The following is a 23687-nucleotide window of genomic DNA, read 5'->3' as shown; positions in this document are numbered from 1 at the left end:
AGCACCGGGCGTGGGGGAACCCCCGGTGGGGGACACAAAGGACAACGTTCCACGCAGCACCGATACCAGTGAGAGAGAGACACGATGGAAGGAGCTGGTTTGGGTCCCAAAATCTGGATTTGTGATATTTCTGGCCGCGGGATGCCGCCACGGCTCCTGGCGGCGGGTGGAGACAAGGGAAGAACGGGCTGCACCGCCGCTCATCCCGGCGCTCATCCCACGGCTCATCCCGCTAATTAACGCTCAGGAGCAGCTTTGTTTAAAGCCTGGACCCGGGGGAGGCTCCGGGCGCCCTGCGAGGATCCTCCCTCGCGGTCCTGAGCTGATTTTTGGCGGCTCAGGATGGGGTTTGGGGAGCCTGCAGGGATCCGGCGCTTCCCGGGGGAGGCCATCCCTGGGAACATCCCGAGGGACACTCGGGACAGTGGGTGGGGACAGAGGGGACAGAGGTGGGCAGCGGGGGAGTCGGGAATGCAGGGAAGCTGAAATTTGTTGTGGAGCTTCTGGGAACGCTCTGAGCTTTGGCGTGATGGTTCCACCCCAAAATAGCTGAAAGTCCTGAGGGGTCCCAGCAGGTGGGGACTGGTCCCAAGTGTCCCCATGCCCTGTCCCACTGTCCTGCCCTGGCACCCACAGAGGGCCCTGGACCCTCCCGGGGCACAGGAGGGACACAGGGACAGGAGCAGCTCCCGTGGGCAGTGCCAGGGCGCTGTGCCATCCCTGCGGGGCTGGGACTGTCCCCGTGGATCTGTGACCATCCCTCAGAGCCGTGGCTGTCCCCACTGAGCTGTGACCGTCCCCACGGAACCGCGATGTCCTCACAGAGCTGGGACTGTCCCCAGGGTCCGGTGTGTGGCTGTCCACACCGAGCCCTGCCATTCCCACAGAGCGGGGACTGTTCCCACAGATCCATGATCAACCCACGGATCCATAAACATCCCATGGATCCATAATAATCCCCACAGGTCCATAAACATCCCATGGATCTATAACCATCCCTATGGATCCATAACCATCCCCACAGATCCATAACCATCCCATGGACCCATAACCATTCCTATGGACCCATAACCATCCCATGGACCCATAACCATCCCCACGGACCCATAACCATCCCATGGACCCATAACCATCCCTATAGACCCATAACCATCCCCACGGACCCATAACCATCCCTATGGATCCATAACCATCCCTATGGACCCATAACCATCCCCACGGACCCATAACCATCCCATGGACCCATAACCATCCCTATGGACCCATAACCATCCCCACGGACCCATAACCATCCCATGGACCCATAACCATCCCTATGGACCCATAACCATCCCCACGGACCCATAACCATCCCCACAGATCCATAACAATCCCATGGACCCATAACCATCCCCACGGACCCATAACCATCCCCACGGACCCATAACCATCCCATGGACCCATAACCATCCCTATAGATCCATGCCCATCCCCACGGACCCCTGCCATCCCCCCGGAGCCGTGTCCTTGTCCGGACCCCTCGGTGCCCGCGCCAGCCCCGTTCCCCCCGCGCGCTCCCGGGGCCCACGCGGTTCCCGCGCCCGGGGACCAGCGCTGGTTTCCATGGCAACGAGGGCGCGGTGACGCAAGCGCCGCAGCCCCCTCCCCCTCCCCCTCCCCCCCCCTCCCCACGGGCACGGGCGGGGACGCGCGCGGGGGGAGGGGGGGAGGGGGCAGCGACGCGCGGGCACGCGCGTCACGCACGGTACGCGTCACACGTGCGCGCGCGTGTCACAGCTGTGTCGCACCCGCGCGCGCGCACACGTCACGTCTGTCACACACAGAAATGTCGCACGTGACACTCACACACAGATGTCACATTTGTCGCGCGCACACAGATGTCACACTTGTCACACACGAACACATCACACATGGCACACACACACAAGTGTCACGTATGCCTTGCATACACAAATGTCACCTATGTCACACACGCAAATGTCACATTTGTCACACACACACACACGTCGCACATCACACACGCGCACAGGGCCCTGCACACACACCACGCGTGTCACACACCTGCGCACGCGTGTCCGTGGCCATCCCACAGAGCCGTGACCGTCCCCAGGGACAGTGACCACACGTCACACACGCGTCACATCCCACTCACCTCGCCCCCCTTCCCGGGACCCCCCCGTGGCTCCCGGCCCGGCCGGGGGCGGCTCCGGGGGACGCGGGAGCGTTTCTCGTCTCTTTATTGAAGGAAGACTATTTCTAGAATAAAGGCTACATCGTCACGTCACCTTGTCCCCTGGGCGCTCGGATCCTCGTGTCAAAAGCCGGGGAGGGGGTGCGGGGAGCTGGGGGGGCTCGGCCTGTTCCGGGGACACCCCCTCTGGGACACCCCCTCGGGGACACCTCGGTGGCGGCGGGGGAAGGAGCGGGGCCGGAGCGAAGGGACGAACCTCGAGGGGACGAGGGGCTGGTGACAGCGCGGGGACCCCGCTCCGGCCACGACGGGGGGAACAAGCGGGGCTGCGCCGGAGCTGGAGGGTGCCGGGGGGTCCCGGGGGGTCCCGGGGGTGCCGGGGGGGTCCCGGGGGTGCGGGGCCAGGCCACCCCGCGGGGGGGGGGGGGATTCTGAGGACAGGGTGGCACTGGCCACCAGCGGGGCAGCGCCCGGCCCCGCGGCATCGGTGGGGAGGGGGAAGCGGGGGGCGCGGGGGCCCGGCTGGCTGTGGGGCCGGGGGTCTCCCGCCGGAGCTCGCCAGGATTGTGCTGGGTCAGGACCTCCCGCGGACCCGATGCTTTGTGCTTGGGCTGGCGGCTCCGGCTGCGGCTGCGGCACGGGCACGGGGCTGGGGGGCAGCACCGGGGGGGGGGGGGGGGGGCCCGCGGCGCCAGGATGGGGCTGGGGGCTCGGGGATGGGGAAGGGGGGGTGGGGGCGAGCACGGCACCGCTATGGGGTCGGAGGGCGAGGGGGCCACGGTGCCGGATTGGGGGCTCGGGGGGCTGCGGTGGCAGACGGGGCAGGGGGGCCGGGGGACAGCGGGCAGGGAGGGGGACACCGCGCAGGGGCTGCCCCCGCCCCGGGTCTCTGCCCGCAGGAGCAGAGCGCTATGGCGTGGGGACGGGGGCACGGGAGGGGGGGCCCGGGACGCGTGTGACCGTCCCCAAGGGTGACACCGCCACCCCCACGTGGCACCGTCCTTCCCTCCCGCGAGGACCGACGGGATCCGGGCCCGGTGGCACCGGGTGAGTGTGTGCTGTGAGTGCGGGGGGTGAGGTCCGGGTGTCCCGGCGGCGAGTCCCCGGTCCTGCCGTGCCCAGGGCGCTGGCCGCGTGTCCCTCGGCTCGGCCCCGTCTTCACCCCCGGCCCCGGGCCGAGCGCAGGCGTCCCCGCACAGTCACAGTGATGGCACACGGAGGACGAGGGACGGTCCCGCTGCGATGCCACTGCCACGTCCAGCCGTGGGGGGGGGGAGGAGGGAGGGGGGCATCCGGAGGGGAGGAAGGGGGGGGCGCGGGCCAGTCCGGGGCTCTACATGATGCTGCACTTCCCCTTGATTTTGTCTGTCCTCTTCTGCTTGCTGGAGCGCTTCCCGTCGATGGTGAGGCTGACGTTCCTCCTCTTCTCCAGGTTCAGCAGCTCCTGGAAGAGCTCCTTGACGTTGTAGTTCATCTTGGCCGAGGTCTCCATGAAGGCGCATTTCCACTCCTTGGCCACGGCCTCCCCCTCCCTGCTCTCCACCTCGCGCTGCGTCTCGTCGCACTTGTTACCCACCAGCATGATGGGGATGCTCTCCACGCTGCCCTTGATCTGCACGATCTGCTGGTAGATGGGCTTCAGCTCCTCCAGCGACTGCTTGCTGGTGACCGAGAAGACCAGGATGAAGGCATGGCCCTTGGAGATGGACAGGCGCTGCATGGCCGGGAACTGGTGGCTGCCGGTGGTGTCGGTGATCTGCAGGGTGCACACGCTCTTGTCGCAGCTGATCACCTGCCGGTACGTGTCCTCGATGGTGGGGATGTAGGTGTCACGGAAGGTCCCCTTGACGAAGCGCAGCACCAGCGAGCTCTTGCCCACGCCGCCGGCTCCGAACACCACCACCCGGTAGTCGTTGCTCTGCTCCGGCATCTTGCCCCGCAGTCGCCGCTGCGGGGGCACAGGGAGGCGTCAGCCCCCAGATCCAGCGGATGGCCCCCCCTGAGCTGTAGCCCCGGACAGGAGCTGGGCTCGTTGCCCTTGGGACGCCCTTGCCGGCCGGCCCGGGGCGCAGCCGCCTTGGTTATTTTTACCGGCCGCCCGCTGTGGCCATATGGCCGAGTGTGGCCACCGGCACCGCAGCTGCTGCCGAGGCTGCTGGGGGGGGGGGGGGCTCGCTGGGCCGGGACCCCCCGAGCCCGCCCGGGCGGCGGGAGCAGCTCTGCAGGGCAGTCACTGGCCCAGCCGGGACACGGTGGCACCTGCAGCACCCAGCTGGGCTCTCTGGCCGGGGACAGAGAAGGTGCCTTTCCACACACAGGCCACGCTGCTGGTGTCCTGTCACCTCTGTCACTCCCTGTCACTCTCCGTGCCGTCCCTCTGCTCCGCTCCAAGCCCAGGGATACGCTGGGGAGTGGAGGAAAGGAGTGTGGCATGGCTGTGGGCTGCGTGGGTGGTGGGTCAGAGACCCTCCCCCCGGCCACCCTCACGCTGCCAAACCTCAGAGCCCACCCAAAGGGGACACCTGGACCTGGGCGAGGTCCCCAGTGCACCCCCGAGTGTGAAATGAGGGGGCACAAAGAGCCACCTGTGCTGAGCCCCAGGCTGGGCCCTGCTCCGGTTCTCCCAGTGCAGCACAGGGGTGGCAGCACCAACTCTGTCCCAGGAGGGTCACCAGGCTGTGTGGGACCCTCACACAGCCTTGGGGACAATGAACCCACCACGGGACAGGGTTTCCAAAGGTGTCCAGTCACAGGATGAGTGGGAAGGAGGGGAGGGAAGGGGACCTGAGCGCTGCTAAAGGACTGACCCCAGTCAGTTCCACTCCTGCCACGTCAGTTCAGGGAGTGGGACAGCAAAGTGCCCCAGACAGCCCCGTGCTGGTGGCTGTCCTGGGCATGGCCTCTCCTGCGTCCCTGAGCATCTGCAGGGAAACCAGCCCCTTCCCACGGACCCTGCATTCCCACCCCGGGCACTGGGAGGTCCAGACCCCGCAATGCAGCCCCAAAACCCCGGCGTGTCCCCAAACACCAGAGCCAGGTGAGGCCGGGAGATGGAGGACCCCATCCCTGCAGCCTCGGGCAGCGAAGGAGCTCATCCCACCGTGGGCTCCTTGGATCTCCCCGTGCCAGGAGCGTCACCAGCACCCGGGGGCTGGGGCTGGAGTGGGGGCCGGGGCTGAGCTGGCGTGTGGGAACGTCCAGCCTTGGCCGGGGCTGGCAGTGGTCCCACCCTGTCCCACCCATCCCATCCCACCTGTCTCACCTGCCTGTCCCACCTGTCCCATCCCACTTGTTTCACCTGTCTGTGGCACAGCTGGATGTGCCCCCGGCCTCGCAGCCCTGCCATGGGGTGCTGAGGCGAGGGGTTGGGCTGGACAGACCCTCAAGGAACCTGGGGGGCTCTTTGGGGTGATCCCCCGGCCTGTGCCCAGCAGCACCCCGATCCCAACAGTCCCTGGTGCCTGAGGGTGCGGAGCACGGCCCCCCCTCAGCTCGTGGGCAGGGACCACCCGGGCCTGATCCTGCCGTGGGGGGGGGGGGGGGGGGGTCTGCACCCCCAGGACACCCCAGAACCCTCCCAGTCGGGCCCCAGCACTGGGGGCGACACCGGTGGGGACCTGGGGGTCAGGACGAAGGGCAGGGCAGGGCAGGAGTGAGGAGCAGGGGAAGGGCAGGGAAGAGCGGGATGGAAGGATGAAGGGGCAGGAGGAGGGGCTGGATGGAGGTCGGAGGGGCAGAGGAACAGTAGGGCGGACGAGCATCGCGCTCAGGACGGAGCTGGAGAGGCAGGGGAACAGCAGGACACGGACGGAGACAGAGGCAGCAGGGTCTGGATGCAGGGGCAGGAAGGAGATGGAGGAGCAGGAGAAGGGGCGGGAGGAACGAGCATCCCTCTCAGGATGGAGAGGCAGCAGAAGGGCACGGGCAGATGGCGGGGCAGCCTGGCGGGTCCCCCCGCGCCGCTCCCCGCCCGCGCCGGCAGCACCCCCGGTCCCCGCGCCGGCCGCGCTCCCCCGGCCCCCGCCGCGCCGGTCGCATTGCGGTGCCCGCCGCCTCACCGTGTCCTGCCCGGGATCCGCCCTTGGCTGCGGGCGGCGCGGCGGCCTCAGCGCATGGCCCGGCCCGGGGCGGCCCCGGCGCGGCGGCTCCGCTCCGCCCGGCGCGGCTCGGTGCGGCGGGGCTCGGCGGGGCTGCGGCCGGAGCGGCGGGGCCGGCTCGGCTCGGTTCGGCTCGGCTCGGTTTGGTTCGGCTCGGCTCGGTGCGGTGCGGCCGCCGCAGAGCCGATCCCGCCCCGCCGCCGGCCCCGCCCGCCGCGCCCGCCCCGCCCGGGGCCCCGGACCCCCGGCCCCGAACGGCTCCGGGACAGGGACAGACACACGGACAGGGATGGGGATCCAGGGGATGGAAATACAGGGACAGGGACAGATAGGCAGGAACGGGATGGGGACACAGGGAGAAGAGGCGCAGACGGGGTCACACGAACAGGGACATGCGGGGATGGGGACACACGGGGGTGAGGGTGGACAGCCAGGCAGGGAGACACAGGACAGGGACACCTGGGGAAGAGGACACACGGACACGGACCCCACACGGACACGTGCGTAGGTGGGGACACGAATCCACATGAGGAGGAACAGCCCAGGGACTCGTGGATGGGGACAGAACCCCACAGGTGGTGACGGAGGACACACGGACAGGACAGACGGATGCTAATGTCCCAGCCAGGCAGGGCACAGGTACCAGAGGGTGCCACGAGCCCCCGTGGCAGTTGGGGGTGGCCTGGGCAGCGATGGCACGCTCTGGGGACACAGAGGCTGTGGTGCCACCCCAGCACAGGACCGGGAGCTCCTGCACACACCACAGGGCCTTTGTCACCAACTGCTGGCACCTGCTCGTGCCAGAGCTCCACAACCCCAGAGGGGCCCTTGAGGGGACACACTGGGGGTCACGGTGGGGCCGTGGGACACTCAAGCGCTGGCTGAGCCCCCCCCCAGTGCCTGAGTGGGACCAGAACATCCCCAGGGTGACCATCCCCAGCTTTGCATCCCACTGCTGGGACCGGGTGCTGGAGGTGACCGGTGACACCGGGGGTCTGCTCCTGCCTCCCCCCTCACCCACTCCCGAGTGGCAGCAATTAAAATCCGCAGCCTCTATTAATAGCAGCCGGCGGGCACCGGGCCAAGGTGGCACCCACGCGTTGGCACCGCGTCCCCACGGGAATGGGGAGGCAGGGTGGGGACATGGGGACCTCGGCCCAGCCCGCCCCGTGACAAAGAGGTGACAAAGCCCGGGGGGGGCCGGTGGCGGCCTCAGAGCCCCCCCCCCCCCCCCCCCACTCCCCCACCGCGCTCGGAGCCGGCCGGATCCTCCTCGTTAGAAGCAATGAATGAGTTTTCCTTGATCATCTTCCTGCGGCTCCTCCTCGTTCCATTGAGCCGCAGCTCCCCGCCGGGCCTGACGCAACGGGGCGGCCGCTCACGCAGGGCTGAATCACGGCGCTGCCGAGCAGGGGGGTGTTTGGAGGGGGGGGGGGGTCCTGTCCCCTCTCCCCCGGGCTCTGGGGGGCTCTGGTCGCAGGGGTTTGGATGCCCAGGAGGGGCTCAGCCCACGCCAGGGCCGGGCACGTGCGGCCGCCGCGTGAGCTGGAGTGGAGCAGCCGTGGGGGGAATAAAATAAAAAATAAATAAATAAATAAATAAATAAATAAAAAAAGCGAGTGACAGCAAGGGGAGAAGGGCAGGGAATTTATTGGGAGCAGCAGGGCCTCCTCCTCCTCCTCCTCCTGGGAGGATGAACCCCCCCCCAGGATGGCAGGATGAGGATGGGGGGAGCTCAGCACCCTCCGGCACTTCACAGCCCCCGACCCCAAACTGTAGCAGGAAGAGGGTGTGAAATGGAGGCGACAGCCCAACACGTGCCACCTCTCTCATCTCCTCACCCTCCTCCTGATCACCCCCAAAAAAGAGAGGTCACCCCCCAGGGGAGGTGAAACAGCCCTGAGGTTTTTACCACACCGAGGCAAATCACGTTCTCCTCATCCTGCTGGTTTGTGTCATGCCAGGCCCAAAATAACCTCCCTCCACACACCCCTCCCTTCCACTCCAGGTTTTCAAAGGAAGATTAATTGACTCGGGGATGTTGCAGCAATTAAACTAACGAGCCCCAGGATCTGTCAGATGATGCTCAGCTGCCTCCATATGCTGCAGCTGGGCCACCACCGAGGCTCTGAGCCTCCTTCCCCGCTGCCGGCACTGTGCCATCCTTATAATTCCATCAGCGCTTCCAGGAGCCCGGAGGAAGCTGCTGCAGGAGAGAAGGCTCTGGGTAATTAAAATGCAGCCCCTGCCTGAGCCAGGCTGTGTTTCACTGCTGGGGGGGGAGCACGTTCCCAGCTCCAGCCTCTGATCCCAGCTCCTCGCTCCCAAGGGTAAATCCAGCGGGATCAGCAGCGCACGGAGCTTCCCTGGGGTTCTGCAGCTGCTGGGAGCTGCTGGTGTCTCTCAGCAACACCTCCAATCCTCCCCCACCCAAAAAGGGAGGTGATTCCATGCCTTTGGAAACCTGGAAAAGCCCCGGAGCAGCACATGATGGGAACTGCTCAGCTGTTCTGACTGCAGAGCACTGAAAACACAAGAGTTTACCCCAAACTGTCAGTGCTGGGAATTGTTCCTGCCCATTTCCTGTAAGCTCATGGATCCCAGGTTCTGGGTAATGTTGAGGACCTGCTCCATCCCTGGAAGTGCTCAAGGCCAGGCTGGACAGGGCTTGGAGTAACCTGGGATAGTGGAAAGTGTCCCTGCCATGGCACTGGATGGGCTTTAAAGTCCTCTCCAACCCAAACCAGCTTGGGATTCATCCTCTGATTTTCGGAGGTTTTCCTTAGGGAAGGCTCAGCCTATGGATACGATGCTGAGAAGGAAGCAGGGTAGAGCAGCCCAGCCTCATCTTTTCCATGAATCCCTGGGAAAGCTGAGCTCCCCGAGCCCCAGGTGGGGCACTGGAAGCTGTGTGGAGGCAGCAGGGCCTGGAAGGCCAGAGGTCCATAGGGATGCTATTTTTGGCAGCTCTTACAACCAGGTTTTGCTCTGAACTAAGCCAGCAAAAGCAGCTTAGTGCAGCCTGCCAATCCCTGCTCCCACCTGCTCTGCCTCCATTCCTGTTTGTTCCTCCCCTCCTTGGAGCCTCCGGAGCAGGCTCCCGGCCTGTTCTGTTCCAGAGCGTGGGCAAGGGGAAGGAGGGAGAGTGGGCCCTGGGCAGTGCAGGAAGCCACACACACTCGAGGAGCTCCTGGAAGCAGATTTTACCCGGATCCTTAACGTTTGTGTCCGCTGATCCCTGCGGCCCCTCGGGCAGGGACAGTCCCTGGGGATATTCCTCACTCTGAGCACACGGGAAGAGATTCTCCTCCTCCTTCAGGTCATCATGGAAACATCGCCCGGGTTGGGCCGTTCCAGCGGTGAAAGGGGCGGCTCCTCCCGGTGTCGGTGGGAGGGGAGAGCTGAAGTTTTGCTCCCTTTGCTTCCCGAGGCTCACCACGGGATGAGCACCAGCCCGGCCAGCGCGGCGTAGCCCAGCACCAGGCACAGCACCTTGAGCAGCCGCTGGCTCTTCTCCTCCAGCTCCTTGGCCAGGATCTCGAAGAAGGTGATGAAGAGGAAGGTGCCGCCAGCGATGCCCTGCAGCAGCAGGGATGCGATGCTGCCCGCAGCATTCCTGCTGCTCTCGATGCCCATCCCGATGCCAATTCCCAGCGGGATCATCAGGCACACGGCCACCGCCAGCTTGGCCGCGTCCCTCAGCGGCAGCGAGGCTTTGGCCATGCTGATACCCAAAGCCACAGCCACCAGCGTCTCGTGCACGGCCACTCCCAGGAACAAACTGACCACTCTGCTGCCCTCCTCCTGCAAGCCCAGGGCCAGCCCCTCGAAGATGGAGTGCGTGCACAGGGCGAACACCAGCCCCAGGAGGCGCCGGGGGCCGCAGCGCGACAGCTCCGGGAGGTTGAGGCTGTGCGGGTGGGGGCCGTGCTCGCCGTACAGGGCACGCCCACGGGATGAGGCAATGAAGGGACTCTCGTACTCCGAGTCGCTGCCCACGTCCGAGCCCGCGTTGAAGGTCTCCAGGTCGATGAAGGAGGGTTTCTCCTTCTGGAAGGTCAGGAAGAGCTGGTCCACGAAGACCGACAGGAAAAAGCCGACCACCATGATGGTCTCGGCCACCGGGTAGTCAGTGGTGACGTTGTTCTGCCTGAGGACCTCGTCGAGCTGGAAGGGAGCAAAAGATCCACCCCTTTATTCCCCTGAAAGGAGACATTCCCACAGTGAATCCATCCCTTAACCCCCCTGAAGGGAGACAATCCCATAGACCAAAAGTGAATCCATCCCTTCATCCCTCTGGAGGGAGACATTCCCACAGGGAACACAGATCTACAGTGGATCCATCCCTTTATCCCCCCAAAGGGAACCATTCCCACATTCCCACAGTGGATCCATCCCTTTATCCCCCAAAGGGAACCATTCCCACATTCCCACAGTGGATCCATCCCTTTATCCCCCAAAGGGAACCATTCCCACATTCCCACAGTGGATCCATCCCTTTATCCCCCAAATGGAACCATTCCCACATTCCCACAGTGGATCCATCCCTTTATTCCCCCAAAGGGAACCATTCCCACATTCCCACAGTGGATCCATCCCTTTATCCCCCAAAGGGAACCATTCCCACATTCCCACAGTGGATCCATCCCTTTATCCCCCAAAGGGAACCATTCCCACATTCCCACAGTGGATCCATCCCTTTATCCCCCCAAAGGGAACCATTCCCACATTCCCACAGTGGATCCATCCCTTTATCTCCCAAAGGGAACCATTCCCACATTCCCACAGTGCATCCATCCCTTTATCTCCCAAAGGGAACCATTCCCACATTCCCACAGTGGATCCATCCCTTTATCCCCCAAAGGGAACCATTCCCACATTCCCACAGTGGATCCATCCCTTTATCCCCCAAAGGGAACCATTCCCACATTCCCACAGTGGATCCATCCCTTTATCCCCCCAAAGGGAACCATTCCCACATTCCCACAGTGGATCCATCCCTTTATCTCCCAAAGGGAACCATTCCCACATTCCCACAGTGGATCCATCCCTTTATCCCCCAAAGGGAACCATTCCCACATTCCCACAGTGGATCCATCCCTTTATCCCCCAAAGGGAACCATTCCCACATTCCCACAGTGGATCCATCCCTTTATCCCCCCAAAGGGAACCATTCCCACATTCCCACAGTGGATCCATCCCTTTATCTCCCAAAGGGAACCATTCCCACATTCCCACGGTGGATCCATCCCTTTATCTCCCCAAAGGGAACCATTCCCACATTCCCACAGTGGATCCATCCCTTTATCTCCCAAAGGGAACCATTCCCACAGTGGATCCATCCCTTTATCCCCCAAAGGGAACCATTCCCACATTCCCACAGTGGATCCATCCCTTTATCTCCCAAAGGGAACCATTCCCACATTCCCACAGTGGATCCATCCCTTTATCCCCCCAAAGGGAACCATTCCCACATTCCCACAGTGGATCCATCCCTTTATCCCCCAAAGGGAACCATTCCCACATTCCCACAGTGGATCCATCCCTTTATCCCCCAAAGGGAACCATTCCCACATTCCCACAGTGGATCCATCCCTTTATCCCCCAAAGGGAACCATTCCCACATTCCCACAGTGGATCCATCCCTTTATCCCCCAAAGGGAACCATTCCCACATTCCCACAGTGGATCCATCCCTTTATCCCCCAAAGGGAACCATTCCCACATTCCCACAGTGGATCCATCCCTTTATCTCCCAAAGGGAACCATTCCCATACGGACACTCCATCCACCCATGATGCTGTCACACCCTTGGCTGAGGACAGGAAATCTCTGCCTTGCCCTTTGACCCTCACATCCCACGACCTCCTCTGTACCCCCCAAAATCTCCACTTTTTCCGTGGAGATCAGCAGGAGGTGAGCCCAGCCACCCTTCCCGAGCCAGCAGAGCTGTCTGAGGCAGCTCCACCAGGACACAGACCCTCGCTGCTGTTCCCAGCTGGGCTCCTGCAGGCTCTGGCACCCCCCCCCAGGCCTCCACCAGCGCTCACCTTCCCTCTCACAGCGGGCAGCAGGGCGTTGAAGCACGTGGCCAGGAAGACGCCGCCTCCAAAGGAATTCCAGAGGGCCAGCACCTTCCGGGAGCGCTGAGCCTTCTCGTAGTCAGAGTCCATGAGCCTGACGGGCAGCAGGGCCCCGGCCAGCAGCAGCACACAGATCCCCAGCAGGCACAGCACCTTGGCCACCGCCATCCTCATCCTGCAGGGACCCTCTGCGTGTGCTCAGAGTGGAGACATCAGCCTGGATAGGGAGTGGAGCTGCCTAGGGGTGGGAATGATGCAGAGATTTGGTTTTTTTTTTTTTTTTTTCTCCTCTGTAAGGTATAGGAAGTTCAAATTGTATTTTAAAGGAATTTTAAAGGTTTGGAATTGTGGTTGTCTTAAACCACCTTTCCATGGAGGTCTTCGAGGCCAGGTTGGACTCCAAGCCCTGTCCTTGGACACTTCCAGGGACGTGGCAGCCACTGGGAAATCCTTGTCAGGGCCTCCCTACCCTCCCAAGGAGGAATTCCTTCCCAAAATCCCATCTGTCCCCTTCCCAAAATCCCACCTGTCGCAGCCCTCTTGCCGTGGGGAGCTGCTCCCTGTGTCACCTGTCCTGCCACCCCAGGCCCTGCCCCAAGTCCCTCTCTAAGGGACAAAGAGAGGAATTCAAAACCCAGCAGGTGACACTGACTCACTCCAGGTCTGGCCAAGCCCAAAATCTGGGCCCAGGCACTCCCCACCCCAGCGCCAGGGCAGAGGGAAGGGATCAAATCCTCCTTTTATCCAGAGCTCACACCTCTGCAACACACCTGGCTCTCTACAGAAACCCCTGAACCTCATTTCCCCCCCATTTTTAACCCAAACCAGCTCCCTCCAAAGCCTCAAGCTCCTGAGCTCAGGTGCAGCAGCCACATCCAGCATTCCTGAGTGGGGCTGGAGCAGCTCAGAGGCAAAGGAAGCTCCAGGACCAGCTGGTGGTTCTTCTCACCTGCTCCTCTTGCACACCTGGGCTGCCCCAAAACTGTTGCTACAAGGGATTAACTCAGCTCCCACTCCAATTACTGGCTCATAACGAAGCATCCAAGCAATTAAAAATATTATATAAAGCAGGTAGGGCTCTGTGGGAGGAAAAAAAAAAAAAGGGGGGGGGGGGTTCCTCATCCATGAGCCCTTAAATCCCAGGGTTTCTGTTAAAAACCGGCCCTGCCAAGCCTTTGAGATTGTCCCATCACTTCGAAGAAGGGGGTGATGGGGAAGGGGCTCCTCCCAGACCACCTTGAGCACACCCGAAGGGAGCAGAGATGAAGGGAGAGGGGTGAGAACCTTAAATGGGGAGAGCTCAGCTGGGAAGACCCTCAGAGAGAGCGCGTGGGGGTCTGCTGGTGGGGAGGGTGCACAGCTCCAGCCCCTCACAGGCAGATGGGGCCCGGCCCGAGCCTCTCAGGATGGGGAAGGTCCCGGCCCCCTCCCAGGAGCTTGAGGCCTACCCCAATCCCCTCACACCCGACCCCAATCCCTCAAGGTAAGGTTAAGGTGTCCAGCCCCGCTGCCTCGCCCGTCCCCCTCCGCAGCCCCGGCTCCCCCAACCTCGCTGTGACCCTCCCCGGCCCCGCCATCCCCTCACGACCCCTCGCCCCCCGTTACCCCGGTAACCGCCCCCCCTCCGCTCACGGCCGGCCCCGCTCGCTCCCGGCCCGGCCGCCGCGCACACGCCCGCCCATGACGCTCTCCCATTGGCTGAGACGGAAAATCCGATTTCTGATTGGCCGCCGTAGCTGTCAATCAACGCGCACACGCCCAGCGACTATTGAGGTCCGCGGGAAACGCGTCCCGCAGCTTTTGGGTTCCGGGGCAGCGCAGGGACTGCACGGGAGCACCGGGAATGGAAAATGGGAGAAAAAAAAAACCAAAAAACAAAAAAACGGGAATGGGAAAAAACAAACCGGGAACGGGAAAGCGTCCGCCACACCCCCACCCCCTCCTCCTGCCGCTCTGTGATCGAACTGCACCAATGGCAGCTGTGGGATGCTGCAGGGAGAGCTGAGCCCCACCTGAAAATTCCATAAAATTCCATAAAATTCCATAAATTTCCATTAAATTCACCCTCCCCCCCCCCCTTTTTTTTTTTTTTTTCTTTCGCTGTCAGCTCCCAGAGGAGCCGAGAATTTCTGGGAAAAGTCCAGAAGGAGTCTGGCAGTTCAGGAGCAGCTTCAGGTAGGGCAGGTGAAATTCCCTGGAAAAAAAACCTCACCTGGAATATAGGGCTGGGAAAATGCAACCCAAAGAAATGGAAAAATAAAATAAAATTAAAAGAAAAAAAAAACAAACAAACAAACAAAAAAAACGAGTCAGGAAAAAATTAAAGAGGGTGAAGAAAAAGAAACAGCACAAAAAGAGCTGTAAAAAAAAGCAGGAAAATGCCTCCGTGGTTTCAATATTTTTTTGGATAATTCTGGAATATTTTCTTTTCCAGCCTCCAATTTTCCTTTGGTGAGGCAAAAAAAAAAAAGCAGGTGGAGAGAAATTAAAGTTAATTTGGGGATGGAGAAATGGGGAATAAAACAAATATTTTAAAATATTTGGGTTTGGTTTTTTTTGGTTTTTTTTTGTGCAGTAGGAACGCGTAGGAGAATTCCTGCTGGGGATGACCAAAAAAAAAAAAAAATTAAAAAAAAAAATAAAATTAAAAAAAAATTGGGGGAAAAAGGGATAAAAATGGGATAAAACAGAGCCCTGAGCCCACAGAAAGTTCTGGAAAAATCACCTGAGCACAGCAGGGTAACAACCAAAGTGTCCAAATGGGTTTTTTATTCCTTCACGAGCGACACGAACCACAGGAATTCCACAGAGCCCCAACCAAAAAATAAAATAAAATAAAAATAAAATAAAAATTAAAAAAAAAAAAATCACATTTTTCCATGATTTTTTTTTTTTTTTTTTTGGTTTTTTCCCCCCATCAGAAACATTCCCGAGAGGCTCCTTCCTCCCTTAGGAGCCAAAAAAAAAAAGGGATTTAAATCCGTTTTGGATTTTTTTTTTAAAAAAAAAAAAAGAAAAAAAAAAAAAATCCCTCTGGTGGGATTTGAGGTGGCTCCAGGAATTCTTCCCTGCTCAAATCCCAGATTTTGGATCCAAATTTGGATCCAAAAGGGAATTTTTTTTTTTTTTTTTAATTTTTTATTTATTTATTTATTTTTTTAAATTGGATTTTCTCTGTCCCACCCCAGCCAAGCCGATCACGGACGTGCAATTAAAAACAAAAAAAGAAATAAAAATAAAAATAATTCAGAAAAAAAAAAAAAACCCTAAAACCGCCTTCACTCCCTCCCGGGAAAAATTCCCCTTTTTTTTTTTTATTATTATTATTATTATTTTTTTTTTCCAAAAGTTGTCGTACACACCCCCCCCCCCCCCCAAAAAAAAATTGGGATTTTCCAGGATTTTTTTTTTTTTTTTTGGAAAAAAAGAAAAAAAAAAGCCTAAAAAATGTTTTGGGGGGAGGAGGGGGGGGGGAAAGTTCAGTCCTGAATTCCCCCAGGAATCCTTGGAGAGGGGAGCAGCGAAATTCCCAAAAAAAAAAAAAAAATTCCCAGATTTGGAGCAAAATCTTCATTCCCAGAAGTTGGAAAATCCCAGGAATTTCAGGCCGGGGACGAGCAGGGATTCAAACACTTCTTGGAAGTGGCTCCCAAAGGGAAAACTGCGGGGGAAAAATAAAAAAAATAAGAATTTGCTTGGAAATTGTGTTAAAAAAAATTCAAGAGAAAGGAAAAAAAAGTAAAATAACCCCCCCCAGGTAGCAAATCCCAAGGGAATTTGGGAATTTCCCAGTGGAATTCTCACAGTGCTGGTGGGAAATTCAGAATTTAGCACTGCCAGGAAAAAAAAAAAAATAAAATAAAGAAAAAAGAATAAAAATAAATAAAAAAATAAAAATAGAAAAAAATGTAAAAATAAAAATAAATATAAAAATAGAAAAAATAAAAATAAAAATAATAAAAAATAGGAAAAAAATAAAAATAAGAATAAAAATAAATAAAAAATAAAAATAGAAAAAATAAAAATATAAATAAAAATAAAAATAAAAATAAAAAATAAAAATCAAAACAAATAAACATAAAAATAAAAAAAACAAAAATAAAAATGAAAATAAAAAAATAAAAAAAATAAAAATAAAAATAAATAAAAATCTTAAAAATGAAATAAAAAAATAACAATAAAAATAAAAATAAAAATAAACTAAAATAAAAATAAAAATAAATTAAAAATTAAAAATAAAAATAAATAAAAATAAAAAATAAAAATAAATTAAAATCTAAATAAATTAAAATAAGATAAAAATAAAATAAAATTAAAAATAAAAATAAACTAAAATAAAAATAAAATAATAACTAAAAATAAAATAAAATTAAAAATAAAAATAAACTAAAATAAAAATAAAATAAAAATTAAAAATAAAATTAAATTAAAAATAAAAATAAAAAAATTAAAAAAATAAATAAAAATAAAAATAAATTAAAAATAAAAATAAATAAAAAAATAAAAAAATAAATAAAAATAAAAATAAATTAAAAATAAAAATTCCTGCAATTCCCCCAAATCCTGGAATTCCCAGTGGCTGCAGGCAGAGCAAAAGCAGGGGGGAAAAAAGGGAATTTTGGGGTTTTAATTGGCTCGATTTTATTCTTATTTTATTTTCAATTTGGTTTAATTTATTTTTGTCAAGTTTTATTTCTTTCAGCTTTTTACTTCAATTTATTGCGTGTTCGGTTTTTATTGTTTTTGTTTTCGTATTTAGATTTATTTTAATTCTTTTATTTCAATTTAATATATTTTAAATTTATTATACTTCCATCTATATTTTTATGTCAATTTTACTTCTATTTCTATTAATTTTATTTTTTGTTTAATTTCTTTTATTTCAATCTAATCTAAAATTTATTTTAATTTATTTTACTCCAATCTATATTTTTGTGTCCATTTTAATTTTTCTTTTCTTTCTATTAATTTTATTTTTTGTTTAATTTCTTTTATTTCTCTTAATTTTATTTTTTTTGTTTCTTTTATTTCAATCTAATTTAAAATTTATTTTAACTTATTTTACTTCAATCTATATTTTTATGTCCATTTTAATTTTACTTTTATTTCTATTAATTTTATTTTTTGTTTAATTTCTTTTATTTCAATCTAATTAATTTGAAATTTATTTTATCTTATTTTACTTCAATCTATTTTTATGTCAATTTTAACATATTTTAACTTTTGATTTTGTGTATTTTTAATTTACTGCATATATTTCTCATTTATTTTTTATTACAATCGAATTTATTTTAGTTTTTATTTATGATAATTTAATTTATTTTTATTTCAATCTTAGTTTTTATTTTCATTATTTTAATATATTTAATTTTATTTCAATCTACTTTAAATTTTTTTCATTTATCTTAGTTAAATTTATTTTTATTTTATTTCAACTTTGCCTTATTGTTGTTTCAATTTTATTTCATTTCATGTATTTTAAATTTAACTTGGTTTTACTTCAATTTATTTGAAATTTATATCAACTTTAACTTAAATAATTGATATTTATTTTTTTAATTATTTTTACTTCACAATTTTAAATTTTATACTCGATTTTATTTTAAATATTATTACATTTATTTCAATTTTAATTTATTTAAATTAAATTCCCACTGGGAATTCCCTCTGTTCCCCACTGGGAATTCCAGGCCTTCCCCACTGGGAATTCCAGCCCTTCCCACCATTCCCACTGGGAATTCCAGCCCTTCCCACCATTCCCACTGGGAATTCCAACCCTTCCCACCGGGAATTCCAACCCTTCCCACCATTCCCACTGGGAATTCCAGCCCTTCCCACCATTCCCACCGGGAATTCCAGCCCTTCCCACCATTCCCACTGGGAATTCCAGCCCTTCCCACTGGGAATTCCAGCCCTTCCCACCATTCCCACTGGGAATTCCAGCCCTTCCCATCATTCCCACTGGGAATTCCCTCTGTTCCCCCCTGGGAATTCCAGGCCTTCCCCACTGGGAATTCCAGCCCTTCCCCACTGGGAATTCCAGCCCTTCCCACCATTCCCACTGGGAATTCCAGCCCTTCCCATCATTCCCACTGGGAATTCCAGCCCTTCCCACCATTCCCACTGGGAATTCCAGCCCTTCCCACCATTCCCACCGGGAATTCCAGCCCTTCCCACCATTCCCACTGGGAATTCCAGCCATTCCCACCGGGAATTCCAGCCCTTCCCACCATTCCCACCGGGAATTCCAGCCATTCCCACCATTCCCACCGGGAATTCCAGCCATTCCCACCGGGAATTCCAACCCTTCCCACCGGGAATTCCAACCCTTCCCACCATTCCCACTGGGAATTCCAACCCTTCCCACTGGGAATTCCAACCCTTCCCACCATTCCCACTGGGAATTCCAACCCTTCCCACTGGGAATTCCAGCCCTTCCCACCTCACTCCTGCTGCTCCTCGTTGCTGGCGCTCGGGGTCCGGCTGCGGATTTGGCTGCGGAGTTGCTCGATGAGCTCGGGGTTCTGCTGCTGCATCTGCTGAGCAAACTGCTGGCCCCTGGGGACAGCGGGGACAGCCGTGTCCCCACCATGTCCCCACCATGTCCCCACATCTGTCCCCATGATTGTCCCCACCATGTCCCCATGATTGTCTCCACAATGTCCCCAGCTCTGTCCCCACAGCCGTCTCCCAGGAGGTTGCCAAAATGTCCCCACGATTGTCCCCATGATGTCCCCAGCCCTGTCCCCATGAAGTCCCCACAATGTCCCCAGCTCTGTCCTCACAGTGTCCCCACAATGTCCCCAGCTCCATCCCCAGCCCTGTCCCCACGGTGTCCCCACGGTGTCCCCAGCCCTGTCCCCACGGTGTCCCCACGGTGTCCCCAGCCCCGTCCCCACGGTGTCCCCAGCCCTGTCCCCACGGTGTCCCCACGGTGTCCCCAGCCCTGTCCCCACGGTGTCCCCACCGTGTCCCCAGCCCCGTCCCCACGGTGTCCCCACGGTGTCCCCAGCCCTGTCCCCACAGTGTCCCCACGGTGTCCCCAGCCCTGTCCCCAGCCCTGTCCCCACAGTGTCCCCAGCCCTGTCCCCAGCCCTGTCCCCAGCCCTGTCCCCAGCCCTGTCCCCACGGTGTCCCCAGCCCTGTCCCCACGGTGTCCCCACGGTGTCCCCAGCCCTGTCCCCACGGTGTCCCCACCGTGTCCCCAGCCCTGTCCCCAGCCCCGTCCCCACGGTGTCCCCACAGTGTCCCCAGCCCTGTCCCCAGCCCTGTCCCCAGCCCTGTCCCCACGGTGTCCCCAGCCCTGTCCCCAGCCCTGTCCCCAGCCCCATCCCCACGGTGTCCCCAGCCCTGTCCCCACGGTGTCCCCAGCCCTGTCCCCAGCCCTGTCCCCAGCCCCATCCCCACGGTGTCCCCAGCCCTGTCCCCACAGTGTCCCCAGCCCTGTCCCCAGCCCTGTCCCCAGCCCTGTCCCCAGCCCTGTCCCCAGCCCCGTCCCCACAGTGTCCCCACGGTGTCCCCAGCCCTGTCCCCAGCCCCGTCCCCTGCCGCTCTCACGCCTGGATCAGGCTGGCCAGGTCGTTGGTGGAGGGGCTGCTCCCGGCCCCTCCCATGGCGTTGTGACCTCCCGAGATCATCCCGGACATTCTGGAAGGGGTTAAAAAAAAAAAAAAAAAAAAAAAAGGGTCAGAGCTGGGGGAAAAAAATCCTGGAAAATCCCTAAAAAAACCCCTGAGGAATGGGAGCAACTTCCCAGCCCGGGAATTCCCTGCTGCAGCTTTTCCTGGATCAGATGGAAATAAGTAATTAAGCTGAACAGTAAATAAGAATAATTCTAATAATGCTGGTGCTCCTGGATTTATGGAATTTCAGCCCTGCTCGTTCCCGGCTCTGCGTCCACGGGAGGATTTCCTGGATTCCCTCCGGGGCTGCGTCCAGGCAGGAATTGCAGAAGTCAATGGGAGCCCAGTGGTCTCATCCCAAAATCCAAGGATTCTGAGGCTCCCGAGGGTCCCTCCCTCCTCCCACGCTCCGCAGGGAACGGCCCGAGCCTCCCCTTGGGTTTATGAATTTATCCATTTCCTTAAAATACTGGGAGCTGCTCCTCACAACCATCCAGGAATGGGAATATTCCCTTTTTAACCAAGCTGGGAAATCCTGAAATCCCATAAAACTGCAGCAGAGCCAATTCCAGGGTCACGATTCATCCCGTTATCCCTTCCCCCTCTGGAATAATTTTATTCAAATCCCAGAACGTCCCAGAGCACCCAAACCACCCCAGCTCAGGGAACTGGACCAGTTCCAAGCCCTCCTCCACATTCCTGGCCCCAAATTCCCTCCTGCTCCCAAAGCAGGAAAGGCCAAACCCACAAATTCCGAGAGGGAAAATCAGGAAAAGTGGGATCTGACTCACAGCTGCTGTACTTGGGGGTTGTTCATGAGGTTTGAGGCCTGTGGTGAATTAAAAAAAAAACAAAACAAAACAAAACAAAAAAAACAAAAACAAAAAACAACATTTTGTTGGAATTGTTATAATCCTTAAAGTGTAAGCTGACACCGTCCTCAATTAACATTTATGGAAAAAATTGTTAATTGAAGAAATTTTTTACACAGTGATCAGAATTCCACTCTTCTCCTGGGCAGCTGAAACATCAAGGCCACGAAAAAACTGCTTCTTACAGAGAAATCTCCATAAATGGAAGAGAAAATTCTGCTCTTCCAAGGAAATTAGTGAAGGACTATTTTAAAAATAATAAACTGATTATTTTCTGTATGTTTTCAGTGACAAAAAAAAAATAAATAAAAATAAATGTAAGTGTGCGGAGGGAGGAAAAGTGGGCTGAAGTTTTATTCTGATTTGTTTTCCTTATAGTTTCTAATAATAAAGTTTTCTCTTTGTGCCATTTAAAGTCAAACCTGTTTTGCCTTCCTCCTAATCCTATCTCACAACAAAATTTTCCAGTTGGGAATCCCTGGGAATCCAGGAAAATGGGGAAAGGAAGAGCAAAGCCCAGAGCAGAACAGGCCCTTCCACAGCCCACGGAGAAATTCCCAGCTTTGTTTGGGCTGGAGGGAACAGCAGCAGCTTCCACACAGCTCCAGGGACTGGGAAAAGATTCCAGACAGGCTCCATCCCAAAAAATTCCAGCTGGGAAAAGCACCCAGGGAGGCTCCATCCCAAAAAATTCCAGATGGGAAAAACTTCCAGAGAGGCTCCATCCCCAGGAATTCCAGATGGGAAAAGCTTTCACAGAGGCTCCATCCCAAAAAATTCCAGATGGGAAAAGCTCCCACAGAGGCTCCATCCCAAAAAATTCCAACTGGGAAAAGCTCCCAGGGAGGCTCCATCCCAAAAAATTCCAGCTGGGAAAAGCTCCCACAGAGGCCCCATCCCAAAAAATTCCAGATGGGAAAAGTTCCCAGGGAGGCTCCATCCCAAAAAATTCCAACTGGGAAAAGCTTTCACAGAGGCTCCATCCCAAAAAATTCCAGATGGGAAAAGCTCCCACAGAGGCTCCATCCCGAAAAATTCCAACTGGGAAAAGCTCCCACGGAGGCTCCATCCCCAGGAATTCCAGCTGGGAAAAGCTCCCAGGGAAGCTCCATCCCAAAAAATTCCAGCTGGGAAAAGCTCCCACAGAGGCTCCATCCCAAGGAATTCCAACTGGGAAAAACTTCCAGAGAGGCCCCATCCCAAAAAATTCCAACTGGGAAAAGCTCCCAGGGAGGCCCCATCCCAAAAAATTCCAGCTGGGAAAAGCTCCCAGGGAGGCCCCATCCCAAAAAATTCCAGCTGGGAAAAGCTCCCAGGGAGGCTCCATCCCCAGGAATTCCACGTGGGACACCCCAGATCTCCCAGGCAGGCCCCATGCCCAGGGATTCATTCCCAAAATCTGGAATTACCATGCTCATGAAGCCAGGGTTGTTCAGCAATCCCGCCAGGTCGAAGCCTCCGGGGCCGCCGGTCTGGAGGAGAAGGAGCAGAGCTGCAGTCACTGCCCATTCCCAGTGCTCCCAGTGCTCCCAGTGCGCCATTCCCAGTGCTCCCAGTGCTCCCAGTGCTCCATCCCAGTGCTCCCAGTGCGCCATTCCCAGTGCTCCATCCCAGTGCTCCCAGTGCGCCATTCCCAGTGCTCCCAGTGCTCCCAGTGCCCCATTCCCAGTGCTCCCAGTGCTCCCAGTGCGCCATTCCCAGTGCTCCCAGTGCTCCCAGTGCTCCATCCCAGTGCTCCCAGTGCGCCATTCCCAGTGCTCCCAGTGCTCCATTCCCAGTGCTCCCAGTGCTCCCAGTGCTCCCAGTGCTCCATCCCAGTGCTCCCAGTGCGCCATTCCCAGTGCTCCCAGTGCGCCATTCCCAGTGCTCCATCCCAGTGCTCCCAGTGCTCCATCCCAGTGCTCCCAGTGCTCCCAGTGCCCCATCCCAGTGCCCCCAGTGCTCCATCCCAGTGCTCCCAGTGCTCCCAGTGCCCCATTCCCAGTGCTCCCAGTGCTCCATCCCAGTGCTCCCAGTGCTCCCAGTGCCCCATTCCCAGTGCTCCCAGTGCTCCATCCCAGTGCTCCCAGTGCTCCCAGTGCGCCATTCCCAGTGCTCCCAGTGCGCCATTCCCAGTGCTCCCAGTGCTCCCAGTGCCCCATTCCCAGTGCTCCCAGTGCTCCCAGTGCCCCATTCCCAGTGCTCCCAGTGCCCCATCCCAGTGCTCCCAGTGCCCCATTCCCAGTGCTCCCAGTGCCCCATTCCCAGTGCTCCCAGTGCCCCATTCCCAGTGCTCCCAGTGCCCCCAGTGCCCCATCCCAGTGCTCCCAGTGCCCCCAGTACTCCCAGTGCCCCATCCCAGTGCTCCCAGTACTCCCAGTGCCCCATTCCCAGTGCTCCCAGTGCCCCCAGTGCTCCCAGTGCCCCATCCCAGTGCCCCATTCCCAGTGCTCCCAGTGCTCCATTCCCAGTGTTCCCAGTGCCCCATCCCAGTGCTCCCAGTACTCCCAGTGCCCCATCCCAGTGCCCCATCCCAGTGCTCCCAGTGCTCCATTCCCAGTGTTCCCAGTGCTCCCAGTGCTCCCAGTGCTCCATTCCCAGTGCTCCCAGTGCTCCCAGTGCTCCCAGTGCTCCATTCCCAGTGCTCCCAGTGCCCCATCCAAGCTGGCCACATCCAAGGACGGAACAGCCACAGCTCCTCTGGGAATTCCATCCTGGTTCCCTCCCCAGGAATTCCTTCCCAATAAAAAAATCCCACCCAAATTCCCCTTTCCCAGCAGGAAGCCATTCCCTGTGTCCCAAAAATTCCATCCCTTATCCCAAAATCCTTCCCCAGCTCTCCTG

At 55.8% G+C, this 23687-nt stretch overlaps 3 protein-coding genes across 10 annotated transcripts in view; all 3 read right to left on the bottom strand.

The window, feature by feature from the left end:
- Nucleotides 1-3524: 3524 nt before the first annotated feature.
- DIRAS1 (DIRAS family GTPase 1) lies at nt 3525-4121 on the bottom strand. The gene has a single exon (XM_062510370.1). It carries the CDS (start codon nt 4119-4121, stop codon nt 3525-3527), a length of 597 nt encoding a protein of 198 aa, XP_062366354.1.
- Nucleotides 4122-7805: 3684 nt separating this feature from the next.
- Nucleotides 7806-14379, bottom strand: SLC39A3 (solute carrier family 39 member 3). 4 transcript variants are annotated; one of them, XM_062510347.1, is made up of 3 exons: nt 13976-14379; nt 12338-12608; nt 7806-10455 (listed from the first exon to the last, which is right to left on the bottom strand). In XM_062510347.1, exons 2-3 carry the CDS (start codon nt 12542-12544, stop codon nt 9721-9723), a joined length of 942 nt encoding a protein of 313 aa, XP_062366331.1. In that variant the 5' UTR covers nt 12545-12608; nt 13976-14379; the 3' UTR covers nt 7806-9720. The 4 variants fall into 4 exon arrangements, with proteins under 4 accessions (XP_062366331.1, XP_062366332.1, XP_062366330.1 ...); XM_062510348.1 differs by lacking the exon at nt 13976-14379 and adding an exon at nt 13655-13952; XM_062510346.1 differs by lacking the exon at nt 13976-14379 and adding an exon at nt 12736-12939.
- A 1435-nt stretch (nt 14380-15814) lies between these two features.
- SGTA (small glutamine rich tetratricopeptide repeat co-chaperone alpha) overlaps nt 15815-23687 on the bottom strand; it is a 21169-nt gene continuing 13296 nt past the window's right edge. For 4 of the 5 annotated variants that reach the window (XM_062510339.1, XM_062510342.1, XM_062510340.1 and 1 more), the window contains 5 exons: nt 22274-22336; nt 20784-20821; nt 19928-20017; nt 18813-18918; nt 15815-16031 (listed from right to left, as the gene is read on the bottom strand). In XM_062510339.1, the coding sequence (XP_062366323.1) occupies nt 15996-16031; nt 18813-18918; nt 19928-20017; nt 20784-20821; nt 22274-22336 (333 nt within the window). In that variant the 3' untranslated portion in view covers nt 15815-15995. Of the gene's footprint in view, nt 16032-18812; nt 18929-19927; nt 20018-20783; nt 20822-22273; nt 22337-23687 lie in introns of all 5 variants that reach the window. The other variant, XM_062510341.1, reaches the window with a different exon arrangement.

The sequence above is a fragment of the Cinclus cinclus genome, chromosome 28, assembly GCF_963662255.1.
Source record: "Cinclus cinclus chromosome 28, bCinCin1.1, whole genome shotgun sequence".
Lineage (NCBI taxonomy): Eukaryota > Metazoa > Chordata > Aves > Passeriformes > Cinclidae > Cinclus > Cinclus cinclus.
Note: the sequence above shows the minus strand (reverse complement) of the source record. Positions and strands in the feature narration are given on the sequence as shown.

Excerpts from the sequence above, each read along its gene's own strand:
- SLC39A3 (XM_062510347.1), bottom strand. The coding sequence starts at position 12,544 with ATGAGGATGGCGGTGGCCAAGGTGCTGTGCCTGCTGGGGATCTGTGTG. Across the intron at positions 10,456-12,337 it reads TGCCCGCTGTGAGAGGGAAG|CTCGACGAGGTCCTCAGGCA; the intron begins GTGAGCGCTGGT and ends GCTCCCTTCCAG.
- DIRAS1 (XM_062510370.1), bottom strand. The coding sequence starts at position 4,121 with ATGCCGGAGCAGAGCAACGACTACCGGGTGGTGGTGTTCGGAGCCGGC.